Source organism: Chionomys nivalis, chromosome 3 (assembly GCF_950005125.1).
Source record: "Chionomys nivalis chromosome 3, mChiNiv1.1, whole genome shotgun sequence".
In the NCBI taxonomy this organism is placed as follows: domain Eukaryota; kingdom Metazoa; phylum Chordata; class Mammalia; order Rodentia; family Cricetidae; genus Chionomys; species Chionomys nivalis.
In genome coordinates, this window is record NC_080088.1 from 67,558,656 (window position 1) to 67,583,665 (window position 25,010).

Below are 25,010 nucleotides of genomic sequence, written 5' to 3' on the forward strand. Positions count from 1 at the left end.
ATTGTAGAAGGCTTTTAATCAAAAGAACAACAAAAAACCCTCTTATTTGGTAATTTATGAATGATTTCTTTCTAGAATAAAATGTTATGAAAACTTATGGGCGGCCCAGGGAGTCATGGCAATCATTTGACAGTGGTCATGAATCTGTTTATTTCCATGATGCTCTCAGTCCTGTCTGATTCCAAGCTCCACGTTCTGAAGAGGAAGCAGAAACTTAAAAGCCATCTTGTCCTTTTATTGAGGCCTCGGCAAACCAAAGTGCTGCGCAAAGTCAAGTTTTCGTCAGATCGTAACCACAGAGGAAAGCAAGGAGCAGAGGACAAGGCCCTGCACTGGAAGAGAAGCTCAGACTCCTGAGTCCTTATGTGCCGTGGCTTTCCATCACATTTCACTGGAAACCTGTGCATTTCTGTCCAATTATCCTTTACTGCTTCATGCTAACCTATGCTTTGCTTCTTGTAATTAAGAGACTCTAATCAAACATAGGAACCACACCGATAATTACCTGGTTCTTTCTCATAGACAACATGGTCATTCGGAGAATAGATCTGGGGTGGTGATGCATCTCTTGGCGAGCCTACGATAGGAAATGCAAAAGGGGGATGTTAAATCATCCAGGCTTATGCAAACCTCTGCATCCAACTTGTTCAACTTCCTGGCATAGTTTGTCAATTCTTGAGAAGGTCTATGGCCTAATATATACCCAATTCCTGGACTTCACTCTTTGAAAATGAAATGTGATGTAATAGGAAATCTGTATTCATCGCTATTACTTATCCCTAACACAGAACTACTGAGAGCCCTTTAATTTCCTGAGTGCTGTGGATGGCGTGAGCATCTTTCATCGTAGTCCTCTGATAGTTACATTTAGTCCCCACTTCCTGAACCCAGAGCTTTTGAGTCCCTCAGATTCTTTGAAGATGGAGCCCTCAATCTGTGTGGTCTGTGCAAACTCCAGGTATTTAGTATCAAAATGAATTAAAATGTAGGAAACACAGAGGGTGTCTCAGAGAACTAGAGAATTGCTTGGTGTGGAAAATTCGCACATTTAGTGACAGCAGTGTTGTGAGCACAGAAAAACAGCTTTTTCTTTGCAAAAATCCAAATGAAATATATGGAACCCCTGCATTTTTTAGGGGGTGGGTAGATTGTTTTAGCAGTGTTCTCGATTTCCAGTGCTCATGTGGCATAGACCCCTCTTGCCATATTAAAAATAGCAACTTTCATGTCTTATTTCTTCTCTTTCTTCATCCTCTTTTAATTTCCAAGCTACTTTTTCCACACATATTCCATACATGAAACTATGTGCTTTCAATTTGTAAACCTTGCTTATTGTTTAAGCTTATTGTCCAAGTATTTCTCCCTTAGATACTCAGAATGTTTAGTATGAGACCTGGATAATCGTAAATGAATATTTAGCTAGTTAAATTTAAGGACACTTTAACATGTCTGACTGATTGATATTGGATTACTAGCCAAATGTCCATGCATGGAAATGCTGCTGTTTGTATGGTCTATGTGTTAAAGTACCTTGAAAGAGTTTTGCAGTGTGGTGTGTTTGAAAATTTGTTTATTTTCATTTTATGAATATGGATGCTTTGCCTACATGTATGCCTATGTATCACATTCATGTCTGGTGCACATGAGGGCAGAAGGGAGTCTCAGATTGCTTGGGTTCTCTGGAAGAAAAGTCAGTGCTTTTAACCTCTGAAGCATCTCTTTAACCCAGGTATGGTATTTAAGAGTGTGTGCTTAAAGACTGACCAGGTTCTCACCCATATTTCTCCATATAGTAATCATATGTACACAAGTATATTTTACTTTGAAGAATATATTTTCTATAACTCTAATTATGGTAAATAAAATTCACCCCCAGTTTCATTAATAGGAATAAATTACATAAAAACAAATTAAGTACAATATACTAAAGCATCCTTTAGTGAAGTTTAATAAATGCCCAATGTGTCACAGCTTTGAAAAGTAGACTTGTGTCATTTGAGGGTTAGTTAAGAATGACTTCTATTTTTGGTTGTGAGCCTAGCCTTTAACAGCTGGACTGGGTCTGAAAAAGCATGGGATAAAACCGGACTTGCTGAACATAGTGGACAATGAGGGCTGCTGAGAAGTCAAGAACAATGGCACTGGGTTTTGATTCTACTGCACATACTGGCTTTGTGGAAGCCTAGGCAGTTTGGATGCTCACCTTACTAGACATGGAAGGAGGTGGGAGGTCCTTGGACTTCCCACAGGTCAGGGAACCCTGACTGCTCTTAGGGCTGCTGAGGGAGGGGGAGTTGGTTGGGGGAGGGGGAGGGAAATGGGAGGCGGTGGCGGGGAGGAGGCAGAAATCTTTAATAAATAAATAAATTAATTAATTATAAAAAAGAAATATAAATAGAATAACCATGCCAAATAAAGGATAAAAAAAAGAATGACTTCTACAGCTTAGCTGTGTTTGTCAACTACTTTACACCTAAATCTGTGACCAAGAACACCTGTTCTCACTTTCCAAACACAGATAAAACTACGGGCATATAGGCACATAAATTATAAACAACATCTGAGATCAAGATTATGTGATATAATTCATCTGGTTTCTAAAGCACACTCAGATTCTAAATCCAGCCTTCTTTTTTCCTCATGAATTCATTCCCAACCTAGCATCATTCCAAAAGTAACTGAAAAAATGCAATCACAGAATTGGTGGATTTAGATATTACTGGTGCTGTGTTAAAAACTTGCACTATTATTTTTTCCTTTTTTTTTGTGGTAATTTGTATTGGATCCGATGGCAGATTCACTCAAGGAAACAGTCTCAAACAGAGACTTGGAATTGAAAATCTTTCCACTAACTCATGCAGCACCTTTATGCGGAGTCCCCATCTAGTAAAAGTTGGGGTATGAAGAAAGATGACTCAAGTATACCTGAACCTGTTACACACGGTCTCCATCCCAAGCCGTTCTCCCTCTGTTTTGTTATGCAGCTGATTCCTAGGCCTTGGTCAAAAACGCATGACTAACAAAAGCACCCACAGACCATGAGCACCCACCTATCCAGCTATGTTCTCGTTCCCTGACACCCCGGCACACTTGTTGCTCATTCACATATGCAGTAAGTCAACCAACAGTTACTGATTGCTTACTTTGTACATGGTCTTGCTTACAGGCTCTGAGTTTAGGGCAGTGAATAAATTCTGTATCTTTTTTTTTTTCAGTAGAGTTTGTGTGATTGTGTATAATAACCCATTAAGAGCCTAAACAAAATCATAGCCGTTCCGTGATACACTTGTGAATGACAAGTCATGCTTACCTACCACCTTCACACTCATAGTCCTGGTGAGGTGAAAGAGGCGTCCGTTTTCCGGATATGTGACCACACATGTATAATTGCCGTTATTTGAAACCAAGGGGATGAAAAAGGTCAAGTTTATACCCTCAGGTAGTACATTATGAAAATCCACGATTTCAGTACAACCCTAGAATAAGAAAAGCGGTTTGCTGTTTAGATACATGTACACACATAACACACATTAAAGTGGCTTTTACACCTCATTTTACACAGAACATCCAAATATCTATGGTATAATTTTCATAAAAATATTTAGTCAAGTATCCGGACAATGTTATTTACAATAAAAAGTATATGGATTAAGTACAACTTTAAGTTTTTGTGTATAAGAGAAATTAAACTTCTAATTCAATATAAGACATCAAAATCGAGCTTTCTGTCTCAGGTTCAGTTTTCAAACTCTTGGAATCCCTTCTCGATAGTGAAACAAGATTCGTGTTTTGCAATGAAAACTAAGAAAATACGGACGGCTGCAAGCCCTGCTTTACGACAGTCATACACCATTTCCTGTCCCTCCTTACTGACTCTGTCTATTCAGGAATTGCATCACTTTGGTAAACCTGACACCAATTTTGGTATGCTTAGCTATTCTATTTCATTGAATTTCTCTGTTAGTCATTTTCAAACAACATTTTGTGTTCTTCTCTTAACTTTATTCCATTTTTCTCAAGAGTATTACTACAAACCACTTTTAATCTGCCACCCCAAAATGTATAGCTCAAGAAGTTATTTCTGCTTCTAGATCATATTTTGATACAAATCAGCTGCTATTTAAAATATAAAACTGGGGCGTCTCTTGCAAAATAAAAATCATAGTCCTGTTTATGTTTTAGTCTCTGGTTGTGTGGTTTTATTTATAAAAAGTCAAAATATGACAAAAATGTACTTTAAATATTTACTTTCAAAACTGGTTTTTTGTTTAAGACTTAATTTGTGAATGACAAAATAATACATTATCTTTAAGGACTTGAGATCTTTAAGCTCCTGGATATCTGTCACTGACTTATATTTTAAAGTTCTTGTATTTTACACATTTAACATTGAAGTTCTGGATGCTTAAGGGTTTTTTTTTTTCTTTTTACTTCAGTTCCTGGCTTGTGAATTTTGAAAGATGACAGTTATCCTCAGAAATGCATTTTGCAAGACTTTGTCAGAGGAAATATAGTTGCGCCTCATGGAAATTAAGAGGAACTGATACTGGCTCAGGTAAGACATTTTCTCAATCCATTTCTTCTGTTGGGTAAGCAGCCCTTCCAGATGCTTGTCACAAAAGGACCCCAAGGTTACCCCAAAGTAGGAAGTCAGAAAGGTTGACAACTTATAACGAATTCATGTCAGACGTGGTTTGGGCTGATTTGATTATGTCTCTAGAACTCTATTTGACGGGACGACACATTTCATTTGAACAGCCACCAGATAGCATTCCTTCATTTGTTGACTTAGCTGTTCTTAAATCCGTGTGAAGCAGGCAGATCGGGCTGAACGTGTCCCAGTTTTGCTGATAGGAAAAGAAACGAGGTAGATAAAGAGTCATTCTAGACAGCACAGCACAGAGCTGAAACTCGCTGCCAGGTGCCAGAATAAAGGTCTCTCACTGGATTCTGAACTAAGAGTCAAAAATTGTTATTCAAAGCCAGGGTTATGAAAATCACAGTAGGATATGTGTTTAAGATGCTATATTATCTCACGTGTCCCAAACTTACAAAGTTCGTAATCTTCTGACCCCATTTTATGAATGAGGAAACAAAGATGTGTAGAAGTTAACTGCTGATTTCTTACAACGTGGTAGTGCTAGGACTGGGATTGGAACCGGATATATTTATTTCTATTGTGAATCAAAGTACATTTGTCTCAAAGCTTTTACTTTTAATTCCACATGACACTCTGCTATCATCCTATACTGCAGCCCTGCAACTGTGCCATACCCCTGCATCTATGTCACACCCCTGCATCTATACCATACACTACATCTACATCATACCCCTGCATCTATGTCATACCCCTGCATCTACATCACACCCCTGCATCTTTGTCATACCCCTGCATCTTTTCCATACTCATGTATCTGTGTCACACTCAAGGCCAACACCAGTGCTAAGAGTGTGAAAAGACTATTCTCTACAGTTAGGGCTAAACTGCAAAGTATACTTCTCTGCATGAAGTGGTAGATATTTTTACTGAATTTTTGGACAGTTTCAAAGCTGTTAGTCCAATAGCATTTTTTGAATGAAAAGGAGGGAAATGCTTACATCTTAAATATGTATATTGCAGTATAGAAAATGAGCACGTTGTTCTATTACAAATGCACATTAATCTCAGTCTGCAGTTTAGTTAGAGCTTTTTAAATACAAATAGCTCCACATCTAGACTCTTTAGTATGTGTCTTAAAGACATTATTTTTTATAGATAATAAACTATTCCGGAAAACAATCATTATTATAGCTTCAGAGACATTTGCTTAAAATTCAGAAGAAAAGTGGCATGAACAAAGATTTGGATACTCAAAGAACAAAAAACAAGTTTTCAAAATCAAGAAACTAGTTAGCACTGAGTCAATTTCTTCAATGGAGCAAAAACACTTGTATGACTAGCAAATGGCCCTTTGATCTGGCCCATTAGTTCCTCATTCTGAATTCAAAAGAGAGAAGTTAAACACAAGACCAACTGGTCAACCACGCAATAGTTGCTATGACAACCTACCACACCACGTAAGTGGGCAACAGCACATGAAATGATTTTGGGGATCCTAGAAAGGAAAAAATTGTGTGAGGAGATAAAGGTTGTGGGTAGGATGATGTCACAATAAAGTAAGGAGTAGCTTCCATTAGAGAAGTCTATTACAAAACAGGAACTGTGTGAAAATATGACTGGAAAAGACACAATTTTCTAAAATATATTTATAGGTGTTCAGCCTAGTGGAAGACTGTCATAAATGAAAAAGAATTCATACTGGGGTCAAGAAGTATATAATGAGAATCAAACAGTGAGCCTACAGGAAAAAAAAAATCTTACTAGAGAAAGATTTGTGTTGGATCTGAAAACAAGATGGAAAATATTGAGAGCTAGTGGGGGAAGTGAAAGAACCCTCTGGGCACAGGAAAGAGTGAAGAACCTCCCTTCATTCTTGGAGTACTTTTTCTCCTGGATATTACTTGCATTGCTTTATTATAATGTCAGTTTCCCTACATTGCTTACCCTCTTCTGGAAAATTAACTCCTATTGGGCCAGTGAGGGGTAGATAAGCACTGTGTCTACAGGGCCTGTAATTGGACCAATATTTGGCATATTGAGTATAAAACATTTGTGTTACATGATTGAAATATGTATGAAAGCAGCACAGATACATGTCACAGAATTGAGAGCTCAGAGAGTATGTGTTGTATTAAATATACAGACCATTACATGTGGAGTAGGTTTTAGGGGATACTTGGCGGTAAATGGGAGTAAAAATATAAAGAGTTTAAGATGTACTGTCTGAAAAGTTAGGGGTAGCTATGGATGCTCTGAGTCTATGAAAATCTTGGCATAAACTATGCTTCACTTTGTTGAGTTCTGTGGAGTTTCATAAGTCAGCCATTTCCAATAAAGAGAACTCAGTCTTTCAGTGTTTATAAATATTTACAATGTCCCTTCTATGTGCCAGGCAATGTTAAGAGCTAGACACATAATAATAAAGAATGAGATGGCATACATTTTCATGAAGTTTTACAACGCAGTCTAAATCCATTATTCAATCAATTCTTAAGTGCAATGAAGATTGGCTCAGTTTCATGGTGTATGCTGGGTATTCAAGAGGGGGCAGACAAAGAACTCTCACCCTTAGCACAGAACAAAGAAATATAACCATGAAAGGTACAAAGATGTGCTCTGAGTTAGTGTACACAGTGAATGATTCATTTGACCTGATTTAGACTCAAGGTATCAAAATGTCCATTTAATGTGTTTTTCAGTTTAAACAATGAATTTCATGTTTTCAGGAGCCCTAAAACTATATGCCAAATGCTGTGTTTGTGTACATTCACAGAATTCTAAGTGCCCAGCTCTCAAAGGAAATGTGAATACACTGACTTCATGCCAAAGGTTAAAAATCCCTCTCTACAGATTGTTGACAAACGTGGGAGATGAAGAACCATTCGAACGAGTTGAAACAGTAACTTGGAGTAACTCAAAATCTATCACACAGAGATTGGATTAACTTCCCAATAGCATGTGCCATGACAAGAGTCTGAACCTGGTAATTTTTCACAAATGTTTTTTCCTAAGGCGATGTCTTCGACTTTTTATTGCTATGCTAAATCACAATCAACCTGGGGAGGAGGGGGTTCATTTCAGCTCACAATTCTCAGGTCACCCTCCATTGCTGAGTGAAGTCGGGCAGGACCCTGAAGGGAGCAGCAGATGCAGAGGCCATAGAGCAGTGCTGCTGACTGGTTTGCTCAGTCTGCTTTCTTACACACCGCAGGACTAACATCCTGGAGGTGGTACGACTCATCAAACATCAATCAGGAAAAGGCCTTACAGTCTGGCCTATAGACCAATCTTATGTATTTTCTTAATTGACAGCCTCTCCTTTAAAAAAAAAATCTAGCCTGTGCCAAGTTCACATAAAAACTCACCAGCACCAGCACAGGGTTCTTTATCAGAAACAAAAGACAATACTTTGAATATTTTCGGAGAAACATCCACAACAGTATCTAGCCAATTGTGATTAATTTTATTTTAGGTCTGGGAGGAATTCGGGGAAGGGAATATATTGTATGAATTTTTTTAATTTAAAAAATTTTAAAGTAGAGGTACTGTGGCAAACTTAATCACAATGGACATGAAGACATTCAGTTTCTATAAACTGCAATCTGGACTAACATCCATCCTGCTACATGGCAGGAGAGGATCTTCACAGTTACCGTAACATAGTTACGAAACACCCAATTAAACAGTTTCCTCATGGGTTCCTCCCATCTCATGGAGAAGGGAAAATTGACCTCCCTTTTACAAGTCTCTATAAAGGGAAATTTGAAATAGACAACCATCACAATAAAAAGGGGGAATTAATTCAACCACATGAAATGCATGGTGGCATGAAAAATAAGTTCTACAAATAATAATAATAATAATAAATGGCAGTAAGAAAAATCACACTTGAATTTACTATATTCTTTGGAGTAGCTACGTGACTAAACCAACATTCTTTTTTTTTCAAATGTCATATTTTTAAAATTTATTTATTATGTATATAGTGTTCTGGGCACCAGATCTCATTATAGATGGGTATGAGACATCATGTGGTTGCTGGGAATTGAACTCAGCACCTCCAGAACAGCAGTCAGTTCTCTTAACCTCTGAGCTATCTCTCCAGCCCCTAAACCTATATTCTTAAATACATTCTGCATTCCAGAAGTTCTTTGGCTAGCCAGATATTTGGAATTCAATAAATCACTGATAAAGCATAGTATACTTTTCAGATAAGTTACCAAATCTGCCTCAATTGACAGTCACTTACTGAACAATTCATGCCAGGATTACAGAAGTCCTGAATTAGGGAGACCCTACAGTGAAGAATATAGGATGACGGAGGAAGAAACGACATGAATGGCATGCTCTGTCTTGTTCCCCTTTCTCCACACTTCTGAAATGGGAACACTTGGTTTTTTCCTCCTCTAACAGTCCACTGGGATCCTTTCCAGACCCCACTACTCACAGTTTGCTCTATATCTCATCACCTAGTTCACAAACCACTATATGTTCACGTATTGTCTTTCCCTTTATAGTGCCCTGAGATCTAAAAGTAGGAAATGGACTCCCTGCTCTGCATCAGTCTTAGGCAGGAAAAGCTTTAGAAATGGCCTGCACTCCCAGGATGTCCATTTACAGCTGGACTGTTGAATAAATTCAAAATTTAAAGCTAAAGTACATCCTCTTGACACCTGCAGTTGAAGCTTGGCTTCTAGCCCAGTGGTATTTGATAAATTTCCCAACAGCATCTCACCTAGGTTTTTGTTACGGTTTTTATATAAAAATATCCCACAAAAACTCATGTAGTAAAACTTGGTTGCCAGGTGATGGTCTGGGGACAGGTGATTGGCTCACAAGATCTCTAACTTCATCAATACACCTACCCATTAGTGAATTCCTCAGAGCTGACTGTGGTTGAAGGAAGTAAGTCACTGGGAACTTGCATTTTAAGACTATCTTTTCCCCTGGCCCCTTCATGTCTGTCCCTCTACCATCTATGTGGCATGTTAGACAGCTACCCTCTGTCCTGTCTTTTAGCCATGTTGATTCTGCCTTGCCATGCACAATAGAGCAATAGAGTCGGTAAATGAGTTCAAATCATTGACACTATGAGCCATTAAAATCTATAAGTTGCCTAGTTGAGGAATTTTGTCCCAGCCTCAGAATCATTGACTTATGTAGTTATTGACTACAAAACATGGGAAATAGGGCACTGTGTTTTCTCAGGGCATTGGGAGAATAAAGTACAGTAGGCCATTTGGAATACATCCTGTACCCTATTAATGGCACTGTCTACCTTTTAGAGTTCTGAAGATCACTGACAGAGGTAATAAAGTACTTAGCTTACAGACGGCATTACTGAAGTAGAAGTCACTCATTTCCTCTTCCTCCTTTGAGCCGAACATTCTTCAACTTGTAGGTGGTAGGAGGAAGGCAAGTTAATGAAATGGATTATAATTATGTAACTTTTAAGCCTCCAACTTTTATTTCTATTACTATAGAGGACCATTTTCCTAAAAAGAAGTGCTGTATATATCAGAGGATGACTGCAGAAGGTAGAAAACTGAAATATCAGGACTGTCATCAAAACAAATTGGAGAAAGCACCCACCCAAAACCTCAGTCCTGACCCCTTGGTGGCAGAATTCTTGAGCTCAACGGTACCAGTCAATTAGACAAAGGCAGAGAAATGAGAAACAAAAAGAAAAAGAAAACAATGCAACCCACATTAGCAGTTTCATCATGACCAGAAGATAGAAGGAGTGGCTGTGTTCTCATTGTCTCTTCTCCTTTAAAGCAAGTAATTGCACTGTGTGTATGTATGTGTGTGTGTGTGCTTGCACATGTGTGTATATTTGTGTACTTGCATATATGTGGGTATATTTGTGTATGTGTGTTTCATGTGTGTATATGTATGTGTGTGTTAATATGTATGTATATTGTGTATATATATGTGTGTGTGTGTACACAGGCTTATACATGTGTGAGTGTGCACTTGTCTGTGTACCACTCTCTCCTCATTTGTTCAAGCAGGTTTGCTTTGAATGTACAGCCCACCATTTCACCTAGACTAGTAAATCTGTGAGACTGCAGAACCCGCCAGTCTTGATGTGGTTACAGATGTGCTCACCACAACTGACACTTTATGTGGGTTTGGGGGATCCAAATTCAAGTTCCCATGTTGTACAGCAAATGATTTACCCATTGAGTCATCTATAAACTGTGAAGACTCTGCCTTGGCAATAGTTACATAGAAGTGATTATTTTCTCAATCTCTTATCTAGATTTTATGTCTTCAATCACTGCACTCTCTAGAGACATACTTACCCACTTTTTCTCTCCCCCTCCCTCCTTCCTTCCCTCCCTCCCTCCTTTCCAGCTCCATCTCTTTCTCCCTCCCTCCCCCTCTTTCAGTTTCTCTGTGTAACAGTCCTAGCTGTCCTGGAATTTGCTTTGTAGATCAGGCTGGCCTCAAACTCAGAGAGATCCACCTGCCTCTACCTCTCAGGTGCTGGGATTAAAGGCGCGTGTGTCACCACCTCCCAGTGACTCTTCTCACTTTATTTCAATTAATGACTGCTTCAATTATCACAGAGATGCATCCATTTCTCTATGTGCAATGTGATTGTTTAGTTTCAGACTCTTACACAAGACAGCAACCACTCTCTACTTGTCTATCTACCTGTTACCCTGATGTCTTAGACGTCTCTGGATTTATGTGATATTTACTAAGTCCATAACTTACTCCAGAGTATCCTCCATTTCTCATATATTGGTTATTAGCATAACAATTCATGGAGACAGGAAATTCAAAGATTGGAATAATTTGATATGAAGTATGCAAGAGTCAACTGCTCTCACAGGACATAAAATTTTCTTATGAAAACCAGAACATTTTCTCTCTACTACTTTGTGGGACTTAACATTACACTTTTTTAAAAAAAGAAAACAAAAAAGATGTATTCAATGTTGTTTTACATGAGTGAGTGTTTGCCTGCATGTGTACATATGTACCACATGTGTACATGGTACTCATGTTGAATTGTGTGTTCCTATTGAGATTGCACGGAGCTGGGCCTACATCTCATTTATCATGCTAAACCCCACTCTGTGCCTATGAGGAAGCTGTTTATCTTTAACCAGTGTATTTGTAAGTGAATAGAAGACTCCAGTGGTGAGTGCAATAGAAAGTCACCTTAAAAGGACATCACATAGGTAATGGTCTATAGGCGTGACCCGAGGAGCAACCCATGATAGGAGTGGAATCTGTCTTGTTCTGAGAGAGAATCCTAGGCAGAGTCCATGCATGGGGAAAATGAGAAGAAGGATAGAATGTGTATAGGAATACATAGGATTGAAAAGAAGTCATGTTGGTGAGCAAGGAAGCTTCCCACAGTGAGGTTTTGCTTTTTTGGAGTGAATCTGTTAATATCACCTCACTACTAATACTAATACTAATAATACTAATACTAATACTAATACTAATACTAATACTAATACTAATACTAATACTAATACTGTCACCTGTAAATACTTCTGTGTGCATCTCTAAACTAAACCTACTTGACAATGTAACTATGGCCCCATTGTCCCACTTAAAAGTAATGATTTATTGCTATTATCTGTGTTCCACACTCAGAATATTCCAGTTTTCTATCGTGTTTTGTAATGTATGTGAAACAGTGCTCACCTGCGGTCCACACACTGCAGTAGGTTATTGTATCTTCAATCTCTCTGTCTTTCCTGCCCACTTACTTCCCTTCCCACTCTCCTCCCCTCCCTTATTCTCTCTCTTGTCTCCCACACTCAATTCTCCGTATCTTTTTCTTTCGTACTTATTTTAGCACACAACAAAACATATGCAGAAACCAGTATAATCGTGTGAATTAACTATTGAGTTATTACAACGTATATTATCTTTGTAAACACCAGCAAGACCAGGAATATAATACCGAGAATCACCATTGTAGGCCTTCCACACAGCCCTTGTCAATCAAACCTCCCTTCACTATTTTCTCATCTGAGTAGATACCATTTAAACTCTCTGAAACAGTCTCATTGCAGGTATAATTTTACCATGTATGTGTACGTCTGTTGTTAGATATGTGGATTCATTCTCTTTCTAAAAAAAAATCATTTCATGTTTCCATAATTTGGTACTTTTCCCTTTTATATCAGGAGAACCATGCATATGTGGTGCACTTTGCTGATTTTAGACTCATGATGTAGTAGCTCTAGGCCTTCCTGTGTTCTCTGTGTCTCTGGTATGTCAACCCATGGCATGATATTAGTTTCAGAAAGAGAATAATTCTTATTTCTCTTTGTTTCCTAGTTTTCACGATCACACACTGACTTCCTATATAACTAGTTAAATTTCAAAATTCTCATTACATACTCTGGTGGACTGAAACCACTGAATGTTTTACCATTAGTAAATTTCAGACTGTCCATTTCTGGCCCACAAAAGGCATGAGAAAAGATCATTTAAAAATAAATTAATTTAATAGAAAAATAAAATGTATTGCAAAAAAATCTTAACAGAGTACTGGTACAGTTAAAAAAAGAAAGCTGACTACTAAGTCATTTCATTAGCAATTGACCAAGAAAGACAATTTAAGCTGCTGAACTGCACTTGTGAATTTGTCTATTTCCCCCTCAAGTTTTGGCAATTTCTAAGAAATTCATGTATTTTGAAACACTTTTGTAATCCAGTTCTGTTGTTTCATGCTTCCCAAAGAAATGATCTTGACACTATTGTGAAATGTCCATTTTCTCTCTGGTAACACTCACTGTCTTAAAAATCTCCTTTATTATATATTTGTGCGGCCACTCTAGCCTTTGGTTATGGTTATCTTTGTTTTAAAATTTTCTCTTTACTTCCTACCAATCTTCAGCAGTTTCTGTGCACTGTGTGAACATGGGAATGGGTATATCTGTGTGCATGTGTGTGAATATATGATTGTGCATACTTCTATGTGTGCATATATACACATATGTATGTATACAGGTACTTTGGTATGTACATGTGTGTGATTGTATGTGCACACATATGTATGTGTACATATGTGTGCATATGTGTGCTTATTTATATACATGTATTGTGTGCATGTATATATTTCTGTGTACATATGCATGCTTGTGTGTATGTGCATGTGTATATATGTGCATGCCTGGATTTAGTGTTATTTTCCATATTACTTTGGTTTCATGTGTAAAATAATTTCTCCACATTAACTTTTTAATATTTATATAAGCTTCAGACAACTAAATTCTATTTCTGCACCCTATTTATTTATGTATCATATCATTTCCCTGATGTAGGCCTGTTTTTAAAGAGTTATTAAGAGTATAGCCTTCTGACATACTTTTTTGCTGCAGAAATATTATTGTTTTATGCACCCTTTTCTTGAAACATAAATGGAACTTAAATTTTTTATCGCTCACTTTCATCTAAAAATAACCTTTTCTGGACTTTAGAATATGATTGTGTCTTCATATGAACAGAGATTCTTCAAAATGCCTCAGTTCTGAAATGTTCCATCCCTTACCTTCCTCTATGTCTAGCCTCAGTCCTGAGAAGTTCCCATTTTTTTCCTTCCTCCATGTCTAGCCTCAGTCCTGAGATATTCCTACCCCTCCCTTCCTCCATGTCCAGTAATGCCATTTTCTTTCTTTCCTTATACTGATCAAATCTAGCTGGCCTTTTTCCTTTCCTGTAAGCAGGGCATCAAACTTCAAGGCATCAGGCATCGTAGGCAAATGTCTCTCTAGTCCTACAGCTCCTCCTTGCTCTAGCTAGCATTTCCGAGGAGCACAATGGTAGAACTACCCCAGCCCCATTAGAACTTCTTGCTGTGGGACTTTTGTGACTTGTCTCAGGGAGTGAAATTTCTCCCACTGCTCAGCTCCTAAGGAGTTTTGCTGTAGGCTGGCTGTGTTCTCTACTTTGGTGCCAGTGGAGACTCCATGAGATTCAAAGGCTACACTGTGGTGTCGCCACATGCACCACCTTCCAATATTCACATTTTTTGATAAAACATTTTTACAGATCCTCAGATGTGGAGTCCACAGACGGATGGTGCCCACAAATGACGGCAAACCACAAAACACACATGAATAAAAAAATGACAGTCCTGACTCAACAAGGGGCTGAGATTCACGTCATGAATCAGCAGCTTCTGACCTCCCAAAGCAGTAAGAGGAAGCGGGCAGCATTTCTCAAAATGTGTTCCTGGGAGTTTACAGAAATCAGGTAGTTAGTTCTGGGACTCCAGAGAACATCATATGAGAAACAGTGGGCTGAATGGAAGAAACCCACACCACTCCTCCTAAAACAGAACAAAACAAGGAAGTGGCAGAAGTATGAACAAAGATATTAATGAAGAAGTCAAAGATCTGAATAACAAAGTAATGGTGTTACCATTCAACTCAGGTATTTATTGCTATTTTTTAAAAAAATCACATGCTCTAGTTTCCTTACCTTATACCAAGTGACGGCTGGTTTGACACTGGGAGGAAAGTAGCCATCTACATTTGGACATGTGATATTATGAATATTATGCTCGATGTACATTTTATGCACGGGGAGTCTCATGGGGGAATTGAAGCAGCTGTCCTTCTGAACGACTTCCAGTGGAAAGGCAACCTTGCAGCAATATGTAGTGTTCCTGAAAAAACAAAACATGCCCAGAGCATGGAGGCCCGTCTGCATTTGGTGGCACATAGCTGGGACTTCTTTACACATGTGAGTTCACGTGCCGATTAAGTGACTCGCTGAAATATTTCTCACACTAATTAACATGGCACATTAAAAAGCAAACAGTATCTAATACTAATGTGCTAAAATATTTATACTCCATACATGACCTCAAACATGTATTTAAAGTGGTCATTTCAAATACTCTCGTCAGCACTAGGCAAAGGTAAGGACAGCGTGTTTAAGGGTGCAATCAACCTTTGAAACAGAACAGTTTCCAGGTTATGACCAGTAAGGTTTGGAATTTTTTTTTTAGAAGATCAAAATTTAAAAATGGGAAATAGAGACAAGGCATTCACCCAGTGTCCCCTGTGCCAGGAAAATAAGAGAATTCATAGAAAAAAACAAACTAAACAGGTCATTAAAAAACTACGCCATTTTCAATATTGTTGTATACAGCTACAAGCAATGATGAAGGCAGAAACAGGTACAGGAAGCATCTTGCAGTGGGGGGAAAGTGTGCAGTATTGTTCGTCCAGCCTGAGCCACACCTTCATCAAGCTCTACCACACACCACCCTGCATTTCTATACTAGGTCTCCTATACAACAAACACCTTGGATATCCCTTAATTATATATATATATATATATATATGATAATTAAAAACCATATAAGATATGATAGGCATTATCTATTATCTTAGTAACATTTAAGTTCAACTGTACCATTTGAACATAAGAAATTGAACAATAAATAGAGGAAAATGAATCTAACTCCAAAGCCTTAAACATCCCCAAACCTTTCTGGCAGTTTGAATGAGAATGGCCCCCATAGCCTTATACATTTAAATACTTGGTCCCAGCTGATGAAAATCTTTAAATAGGATTAAGAAGTGTGACTTTCTTGGAGGAGGTGAGTTCCTGGGGATGAAATTTGAGGTTTCAAAAGCCTATGGCATCCCTAGTTAGCTTTCTCTAACTTATGATTTATCATCAATATAAGACTTCTCAGCTACTGATTCACCATCATGCCTGTCTGCCTGCTGACATGCTCCCCACCTTGATGGCCATGCACTATAACCCTCTGGAACCAAGGACCCCAACTTAAATACTTTCTTTTTTTTTTTTTTTTTTTTTTTTTTTTTTTTTTTTTTTATAAGTTGCCCTGGTCATGCATCTTACCACAGCAACAGGAAAGTAACTAGCAAGAAATCAGTAGGAAAGTGCTATTGCTATGACAGGTTTGCCCATGCTATTCTGTAGAAGAATGTGGCCCACATTGGGAATCTGGGCTAGGAAATCTATTGAATACCATAAACAGGATTTAATGGGCCACCATAGTCAGAGCTTCGAAGATAGTCAGTGGAAGAAGAGTAACATAGGTTCTGTACCATGAGGTGCACAGCAGGGGCATCAGCAGCACCAGGTGCACAGCAAAGGTACAATTCAAGCAGAAGAGGCTAAAGGCTCCTCCCCAGGGACTGACTGATGGTTACCCAGGAAATGGTAAAGGATTAACAGCTGTCAAAGTTGAAAAGGAGCTCAAAGAACATGTATCCCGGTCTTCCATGGTATAGATATGATGACAAAGCTCCAGATTTGTGCACAACTTGCCTCAGGTCCCCAGCTAAGCATTAACAAAGGTTGTGCTTTTCTGTCTCTCATCCAATGCTCTTTTCGGTACAATCGGCTTGAATGCCATCACTAATACCATTTTGGAGTGTAGATAATAAGAACAGGAGCATTCCATGCTCACTGGAAGTCTATATGTAAGTCTAAACTTTATTCCAATAAAATTATTATCAAATGACAATCTCTAAGGGGCATCACAGGCTACAAGCACTCTCCAAAGGACTAGTGATTTAAAGATTTTTCAGGGGGTGGGGTTTGGGTGGAGCAGAGAACATTTTCACCTAATAACATAGCATACATTTATCAAAATGTTGTTCTATCTCTCAGTGGAGATAAGACTCATGAGAGAGAAAGGAAATGGGCTGACTAATTATTAGAGGATCAACTGTGTTCATAGTTCCCATTAAATCAAACGTTAAGTATTTAGCTCAGAACCACAGAACTGGATTACACATGGAACTGGGCCTCTCAAGACACAGTTAAGGCAGATGGGGTTGTACATGGATGGTCATTCAATGCAACCACTTCATAATAAGTGGAGGTGAAGACACAGAGACTAGAAGCTGAAGAGTGGGGAAGAAGATAAGTATCTGTAAGCTGCACACTGGGAATGAAACCCTCCAGCCTCCAAAACTGATACCAACATTCCTAACAAATAGTAGAAAATTGTGTTAAATTAAGTGACAGACATGTCCTATATACGACTTTAGAAAGCACATTGCAGCTTGGTAGCAAAATGAACTGTGAGAGCTAAGCCCAATGGTGATGATTTTTTTAAGGGATTTGGATATTAAAAAGCACACATCGGCATTGATGTGCAGAGAAGAAAATGGGCATCTTGAAGCATTAACAATAAAAGGTGCATAGAACAAAGACGAACTGTATAAACTTTGGTTGCTTGCTTTAAGTTATATTTTTGGGATTCCCAAGGGCATAGTATTCACTTGCTTCTGAAGAGAATTTTGGTTGAAATTTGAAAAGCACTGTGCTAAATATATTCGATGCATCCCAAACGGTCTTCCTTCTACAAGCATACCCCGAGTGTAGTGTCTTTTCCAGGTACTTCAAGAAAAAGCCAAGCATAACAGATATGAATTGACTCTTCATTGTTCATTTTCCAGGGAAACGATGCCTCCAGGCAGGGCAACCATGTAGGCAGGATCCATAGCCATGGAAAGAAGCCAATAAACTCAACCCCAGATTCTGACAACATTGCTATGTATCACTTCTTAAAAGAAACCACCTGTGAAGAATAGTCTCAGAGACAGAACCTCTCTGCACACCTCCCGTATCACCGAGGTAAGGCATAACCCATCTAATGTGTCCTTCCTCTGCACAGTTGTCACGGCATAGTCATGATTTAAATAAAACCCTAGGGACTCCAAGGACAAGGGAAAGTCACCACTGAGAAGCAGCCTACCTCAACATGCAGGTGTAATTGCCTGTGTCATTGAGTAGGGTGGGCCGGAACCAGAGCACATCTTTCTCCTTACTGATGCGATTCTCTGGGAGGCGGAAGTTAATGGGCTCCTCCAGGTCCCGATCTTGCCTGGTCCAGTACCAGATCAGGGTAAGTCCAGAGGAATGGGCAGTGCTGTAGTTGTACTTCAAGAAGTGTTCAAAGAGGGGGCATTTGATGCGGGCTGGCTCATCTTCAAACACTTGGATTTGTCTCATGGTATCTAGTCCCCAGTCATCACAGCGTTCTGGAAAAAGCAAAAAGAAAGGGTAGGTGAGTCATTAGCCAATAAAGACCCCCAGAACATTGTCTCCTTGATACTGTCTGGCCTTCTCTATGGGCCTCTTTCTCCAGACATCTCCAATAACTTCCCTCTGATAAACATACCTAATAAACACTTGCTAATAGAAAGAATTACTTCTATCTTTATCATTACTTCTTTATCATTTTGTGCTGTGCTTTTATTGACAGCTATCTGTGTCTTGGTACTGTAGAACCCTTCAAGGAATGTCTTTAAAAGAAGACATGGATTGATTAAACCACAGGGACATAAAAAGGACATAGCTAAAAAGACAACTTTGTTCTACATGGAGAGGAGACTCCTAGTTCTCCCCAAGTCTCCTGCTTTTGGGGACAGAGCTGTACTGTTCAGCAGAAATATAATCCAAGCCACAAAGTCAATAGAAGATACCAACTTGCCACATTAGAAGGCAAAAGGAAATACTATATTTTGCTAATTGATAAATTCAATAAAACCAATACATTAATGATCTTTTATACATCTACATTTGTGTAGTAAATGTTTAAAATTCAGTGGGTTTTACAGTTGTGTTGCACATCAACCTGGGATGTCCCTTTTATGTGAAGGGATGACCACACTGTGCAAAGAGGACTGCAAACTGAGGGGGGGGAAATTTCTGTTCATGCTTCAGTGATTGAAAAAAAGTTAATGGTTTTTATAACTTATTTTATGACGAAAAGCAACCACTGGTGTATTCAGGGGAAAAAAAGACATAATAATTAGTTTTTTTCCTGAGAGTGACATCAGAATGTTACAATACAGACAGAAGGTACCATAAGAATACATAAAGGATTCCACAGATGATAAGGGTCCTGTGAAAACCAACCAAACCACCAGACAATAGTTGCATTTATTCCTTGGACTCCCAATAGTCATATATAAATACATATATAATGTATCATATAAGTACATAAATATATATCATATATGTGTGTTATATAATGTATACAAAGCATATGGTATATTAAATATAAGATGCATACAATATTTAAACTTAGTATAAGCTTCCTAACATTCCAAATTGCACCTATAACTTTCTATGTTATTTATAATAAATGAAAAGCAGATTTTTGCTTATCGTGTAGGTAATGGTATTTTAAAATAAAATAGCAACCAAGGATATGAAAGACTTTGTAATGGTTTAAATGAGAATATGTAAAAGGAGACTGTTCATTTGTTTCCTAGATGCCCATGCCCAAATAATCACACAGAAACTATATTAACTACAATACTACTTGGCCAGTGGTGTTAGTCTTAGGTGTATTCTTAGTTCTTACACCTTAGATTAATACATTTCTATTAATCTGTGTATCACCATGAGGCTGTAGCCTACTGGTAAGGTTCTAGCATCTTTCTCTTTCATTGGTTACATGGCAGCTCTCTGACTCCACCTACTCTCTCTTTCTATCTCTCTCTGCTCTGATTTCCCGCCTGGCTTTACTCTGCTAAGTCATTGGCCAAAGCAGCATTATTCATTAGCCAATAAAAGCAACATATATACAGAAGGATGTCCCACATCATTTCCCCTTTTCTGTCTAATTAAAAAGGAAGGTTTTTAACTTTAACATAGTAAAATTACATATGCAAAACAGTTATCAATCAAGAATTATAGTTGCAATATTTAGTCCATTTGCATTTTGCAAATTAAGAAAAACACTCTATCATCTAAGATGATGTGGGATAATTTGGGAGGGGGCATCTGGAAAACTAAAGAGCAGCCACCATTTACAAGAATGGTCCCCATAGGTTCATATGTTTGAATACTTGGTCCCCAGTTGCTGTAACTATTTGGGAAGGATTAGCAGCCGTGGCCTTGTAAGGGGAGGAGTGTCACTGGAAAAGGCTTTGAGAATTAAGGAGACTCCTGTCATGTCCAGGGTGCTCTCTACTGCCTATTTGTGGACCAAGTTGAGAGCTCTGAGTAGTTCCCGCTGCCTTGGCTTTGCTCTGCCATGATGAATGCTAACCCTTCAAAACCACAATTCCAAGTAAATGCTTGCTTTTAAAAGTTGTGTTGGTCTTAGTGCCTTGCCACAGCAATTAAAAAATAACTACACAGACCTCTTCAATGAAAACCATAAAGGGCTAGTTAAGGAAACCAAGGTATTCAAAAGAAAGATACGGTAAGATCACTTTGAGTTTGAGGCCTGTCTGGTCTACATAGAAACTGATAAAAGGTATTCTCCAAATAAGAAATACAAATGGCTAATAAACACTTTCAAAAGATGATCAGCATCATCAAGAATATTTAAACGACTTTAAGATTCTGTCTCACCAAGTTAGAATTACTATCATCCAAAAAGCAATTGGCAGCAAATGCTGAATGTGGGGAAAGGACAACCCTTTTGTACTATTGGTGTGAGGATAAGTTGGTGCACACACTGAGAAAATTAGTGTGAAGGATTCTAAAACAGCCACAAATAGGAATACTACATGAATCATCTATACCACCCTTGGACTTAACCCCAAAGGATTCTATATCATATTAGAGAGATACTTACTCATCCAGATTCATTGATGATCTATTCATACAAAGTAGGAAATAGAATCAGCCTAGATATCCAGTAACTGATGAAAAGATGAGTAAAATGTGATCTTATACACAATGGAATTGTATTAAGCTATAAAGAAAAATTGAACTTGGCAAGAAATGGATGGCATTGAAAATACTGTATTAAGTGGGGTAATCCAGAAAGACGTTCCACATCTTTTTACTCCTAAGTAAATCTGATCTTAAATTTTGTAGATTGGTGTTTAATTTGGGGTGTTTGGAGAGTGTTGCAAACTACAACTGATCTGGAAGATGCAGACAGTGAAGAGGCAGTAGGGAGGGAAAGGAGAGTAACACACATGGGATGGTAAAGCAGGGGAAGAGTACTGAGAGTATAAGGTCTTGCAAAGGTGGGAGCAGAGGGATGAGGGAAAAGAGCTGGTCAGATGTGGGTTAATGAAAACTAACAAAGTTTGAAAAAGCTTTCTGGAAATTCAGTATTTTGTCAGCTAAGTAAAAATATGATTTAACAGCAACAATAAAAGCAGAAGGAGTGTGAACAGAGGTCCTCTGCATGGGTGAATAATGCTTCCTCCAGAAGAAATATGTTATTAAATGAAAACCTTAGTGCATAGTGTGGGATAACTCCTTACAAGTTATTGGTTAGGAAGGCCCCAGAGACACCCTAAACAACTTAGATTATTATTATTATTATCATTATCATTATTTGTTCTTGGTTGCCCACTGTAACTAGATTATATGACCCTCTTGTGTAACATACCACAGTTTGGTTCCGAAACTCACAAATCAAGCTAGAACTGACTAGAAAACTTCCTCTAAGCTGGCTAGCTCTCACAGTGTTGAAATGTGTTTTGCAAGCCACTGGAGGTAAAAAAAAAATCATCAATGGGCTTATTCAGTGGTAGACTATGTTTGATATAATACTGATCAGCCAAGCAAGATGTATCTATTCGTGAAATAATGGTATGCCTGTTATGGGGGTAACCAAGTGTTGTCTGATTAGATTTTAGGTCTGTCCACAGCAAAGAACTCATGCCTTCTACTGTAAACGTACATGTTCAAAATCCCGTGAGTGGAAAGTTCATGCAGTGGTGAGAAATGACTTATTATTGTTGTTTTGTAAAATATACATGTTCTCCAAGTGTCCTCTAAATGTTTATGTTTAAGTCTATGCTTTGTGCTGCTTTCAACCTGGTCAAAGAAACTTCTTTTTTTGTAGTGGGTAGCAGTCACTTTAGATTCCTAAATGGTCAAGGCATTGAGAATTGTGACTATTGAGTGCTCAGTCCTAAAATCAATATTTCTATAGCCAACACCCACAGAACATAACTGGAGAGGAGGGATGAAAGAACATAAGAGTCTGAAACTAACACAAAGTGTTGTAAAATGCTGTCTTCTGGTCATGACTTGGCTGTTACCCTCACAAACTCATGTACAGCAGCAGTGGCGACCCTACAAGACATGCCCATGATCATGTCAATCAGCAACCCAGCACGGACTAGACAAAGGCTCATGAATTCCTTCCCTAGGTAAGGTGCTTTTGGCAGTTGATGACTGGTAGGGGTAGGTGGGGTCTTCTTCAAGTGTGTGGCCACTGGTAGGTTGCCCATGTGCTGGTGGATGCCCTACACCTATGCACATTTGAGCATCCCTTATTGGAATCACAGGGACAGAAAAAAAGGAGACATGAAAGTGTGTGGGGGGGGGCATGTTGAGATTCCAGAGGGGTGGGAGGGAGGAGTAAGGGGTGACAATGGTCAAGATACATTGTATATAAGAAAATGCATGAAAAAGCATTAAAATATCAATTAAGTAAAATATCATTAAAAATTAAAATGATCACTTTTCCTTTTTAAATTTTTTACATATCCCACTTTTAATCACAATAGAATGATTCAGCATGTACAGACACTAAAGCTGCAATTATTTTAGTAAGCTGTTTTTAAATAAAGTTTCTATTCATTCCTTGAGTATTTCATATAGCATATTTCAATCATATTCACATCCCTTCCAAAATACCTCCTAAATCCTCTCAGATCCTCCTCCACATCATTATCCACCCAACTTCATTTCTCTCCCTCCCTCTCTCTGTAAAGCACTTTTGAAGCTGTATTAGTTGTAATATCCTCATATTCATTGAATGTTACTATTTACAGCATTTACAATATTTTTATTATCACATTTGACTGTACAAGTTGCTCAAAGTGTGAAAGCTACTTTTCTTCTAGAATTATTAATTTGGATTATGACATTTATTATTTGAATAATACATACCAAATTTATAAGTAATTTTTAAATATAAAATTTTATGAAAAAAGACTTTATTCATATGTATTTTATATGTAAAAAAGGTTTGCCTGCATGTGTATATGTGCACCACATGCATGTGTGGTGCCCTCAGGGGACAGAAGAGGGCATTGAATTCCCTGGAACTGCAATCACAGAAATCTGTGTGATACCATGTGGGTGCCGGCACTGAACCTAGGTCCTCCGACAGAGCTGGGCCATCTCATCAGCCCCCAAATCCTGTCTGAATAAGTTGGACAGTCTGCTTCTGAGGAATAAAGTTGATGTAGCAGCTGGCAGCAATTCATCATTTATATATCACCACTTAGGATATTTTTTTACCCCAAGAAATTAAAGTTTACACACATTTTAAACTCCTTCTTTGATGTGCCTGGTTTACCTATCTCAATAGAAAAGTTATTTTTAACCATCATTTGAAGATTCTAGAAGTTGTCATCTTCCAAACCAGTCTGTAGTCTTTGTCTGCTCTGTGTCCTTCACCTTCTACAATGGGAAGCGACACTGTTTCCACCCCCTTCAATCTGGGCTACCATGGAAATCTACACTGGCAGATACAATGCAGCCCACAACCTTAAATCTTAAGACTTTTTTTTTTCCTTCCTGGAACTCTCTTATCACTGTAAGAATCAACCTGGTTCAACTGGGAGCTGAAATGAGCAATAACTTGTATACACATAGACCACATCCAGAAGGACAGCTGTCTGGCCAAAGCCCAAAACTAATTGACCAGCCAGTCCAGAGAAGCTGCCTCTGGCAGCCTACAGACGCCTGAGCCCAGACACGGGTGTCACAGCTAAAGCAAAGTCTTGTCATTCAAGTTTAGGATTGTTCGACGACGTTTTTGCAGCAGTAACTAAGTGTCGATAAACTAAGTCAACAACTATTTTCCTTTTGACAAAAGTCAAGAATTGCATCTTTCTATCTCAGAAAAATAAAAAAGGAAAGATTGGCATTCCAAGCAATCTTCCTGGAAATTACACATAGTACTTCCCAGGACTCAGTAGTGAGTAACTTTTGATCTTCTTTCATTAACATTGCTTTTAGTATTCAACATGCACGGAGAACTGGAAAGTTCAAAGGCTGTTTACATCAACGTGCTTTTGTGATAACTGTATATTATTTTTATAAAAGTATTCACACTCATTAATTACATTTCCATTGGTGCTGTGACGCTGCAGAGTAAGTTCATTTACTTTACAGAAAATTACAACAGCTTTCGGATAAAGTTAACCGTTTTAATACGTGAACCCAATTTTACTATTTTCCAGCTCCATTAAAACAGAAATATTTTTCCAAGACACATTCAAAAGTAATAACAAGAGAAAAAGAAACGACTATGTGGCTATGTCAATATTAAAGGAACACAGGCTAACCAATTTACCAGATTTCAAAATACAAATCTTAAGTCAGCAAGGAAATGTTGGAGAACAAACCAATCTGCAATCCTGAATGCAGCCAAGACCCAGCAACTGTCAGCACCAACACAAGGAGTCATCATTGCTGTTTACCACACATACTCAGG

The 25,010-nt window shown here is 38.3% G+C and overlaps 1 protein-coding gene across 5 annotated transcripts in view; it reads right to left on the reverse strand.

Moving 5' to 3' along the window:
* Il1rap (interleukin 1 receptor accessory protein) overlaps positions 1 to 25,010 on the reverse strand; it is a 139,165-nt gene that overhangs the window by 34,282 nt on the left and 79,873 nt on the right. For all 5 annotated transcript variants that reach the window (XR_009056812.1, XR_009056811.1, XM_057764133.1 and 2 more), the window contains exons 3-6: positions 18,330 to 18,615; positions 15,062 to 15,248; positions 3,311 to 3,476; positions 506 to 577 (exon numbers count right to left, since the gene is read on the reverse strand). Coding sequence is in view for 3 of the 5 variants with exons in the window: in XM_057764133.1 (XP_057620116.1) it covers positions 506 to 577; positions 3,311 to 3,476; positions 15,062 to 15,248; positions 18,330 to 18,615 (711 nt within the window). In the remaining 2 variants the exon portion in view is untranslated. The remainder of the gene's footprint in view (positions 1 to 505; positions 578 to 3,310; positions 3,477 to 15,061; positions 15,249 to 18,329; positions 18,616 to 25,010) is intronic.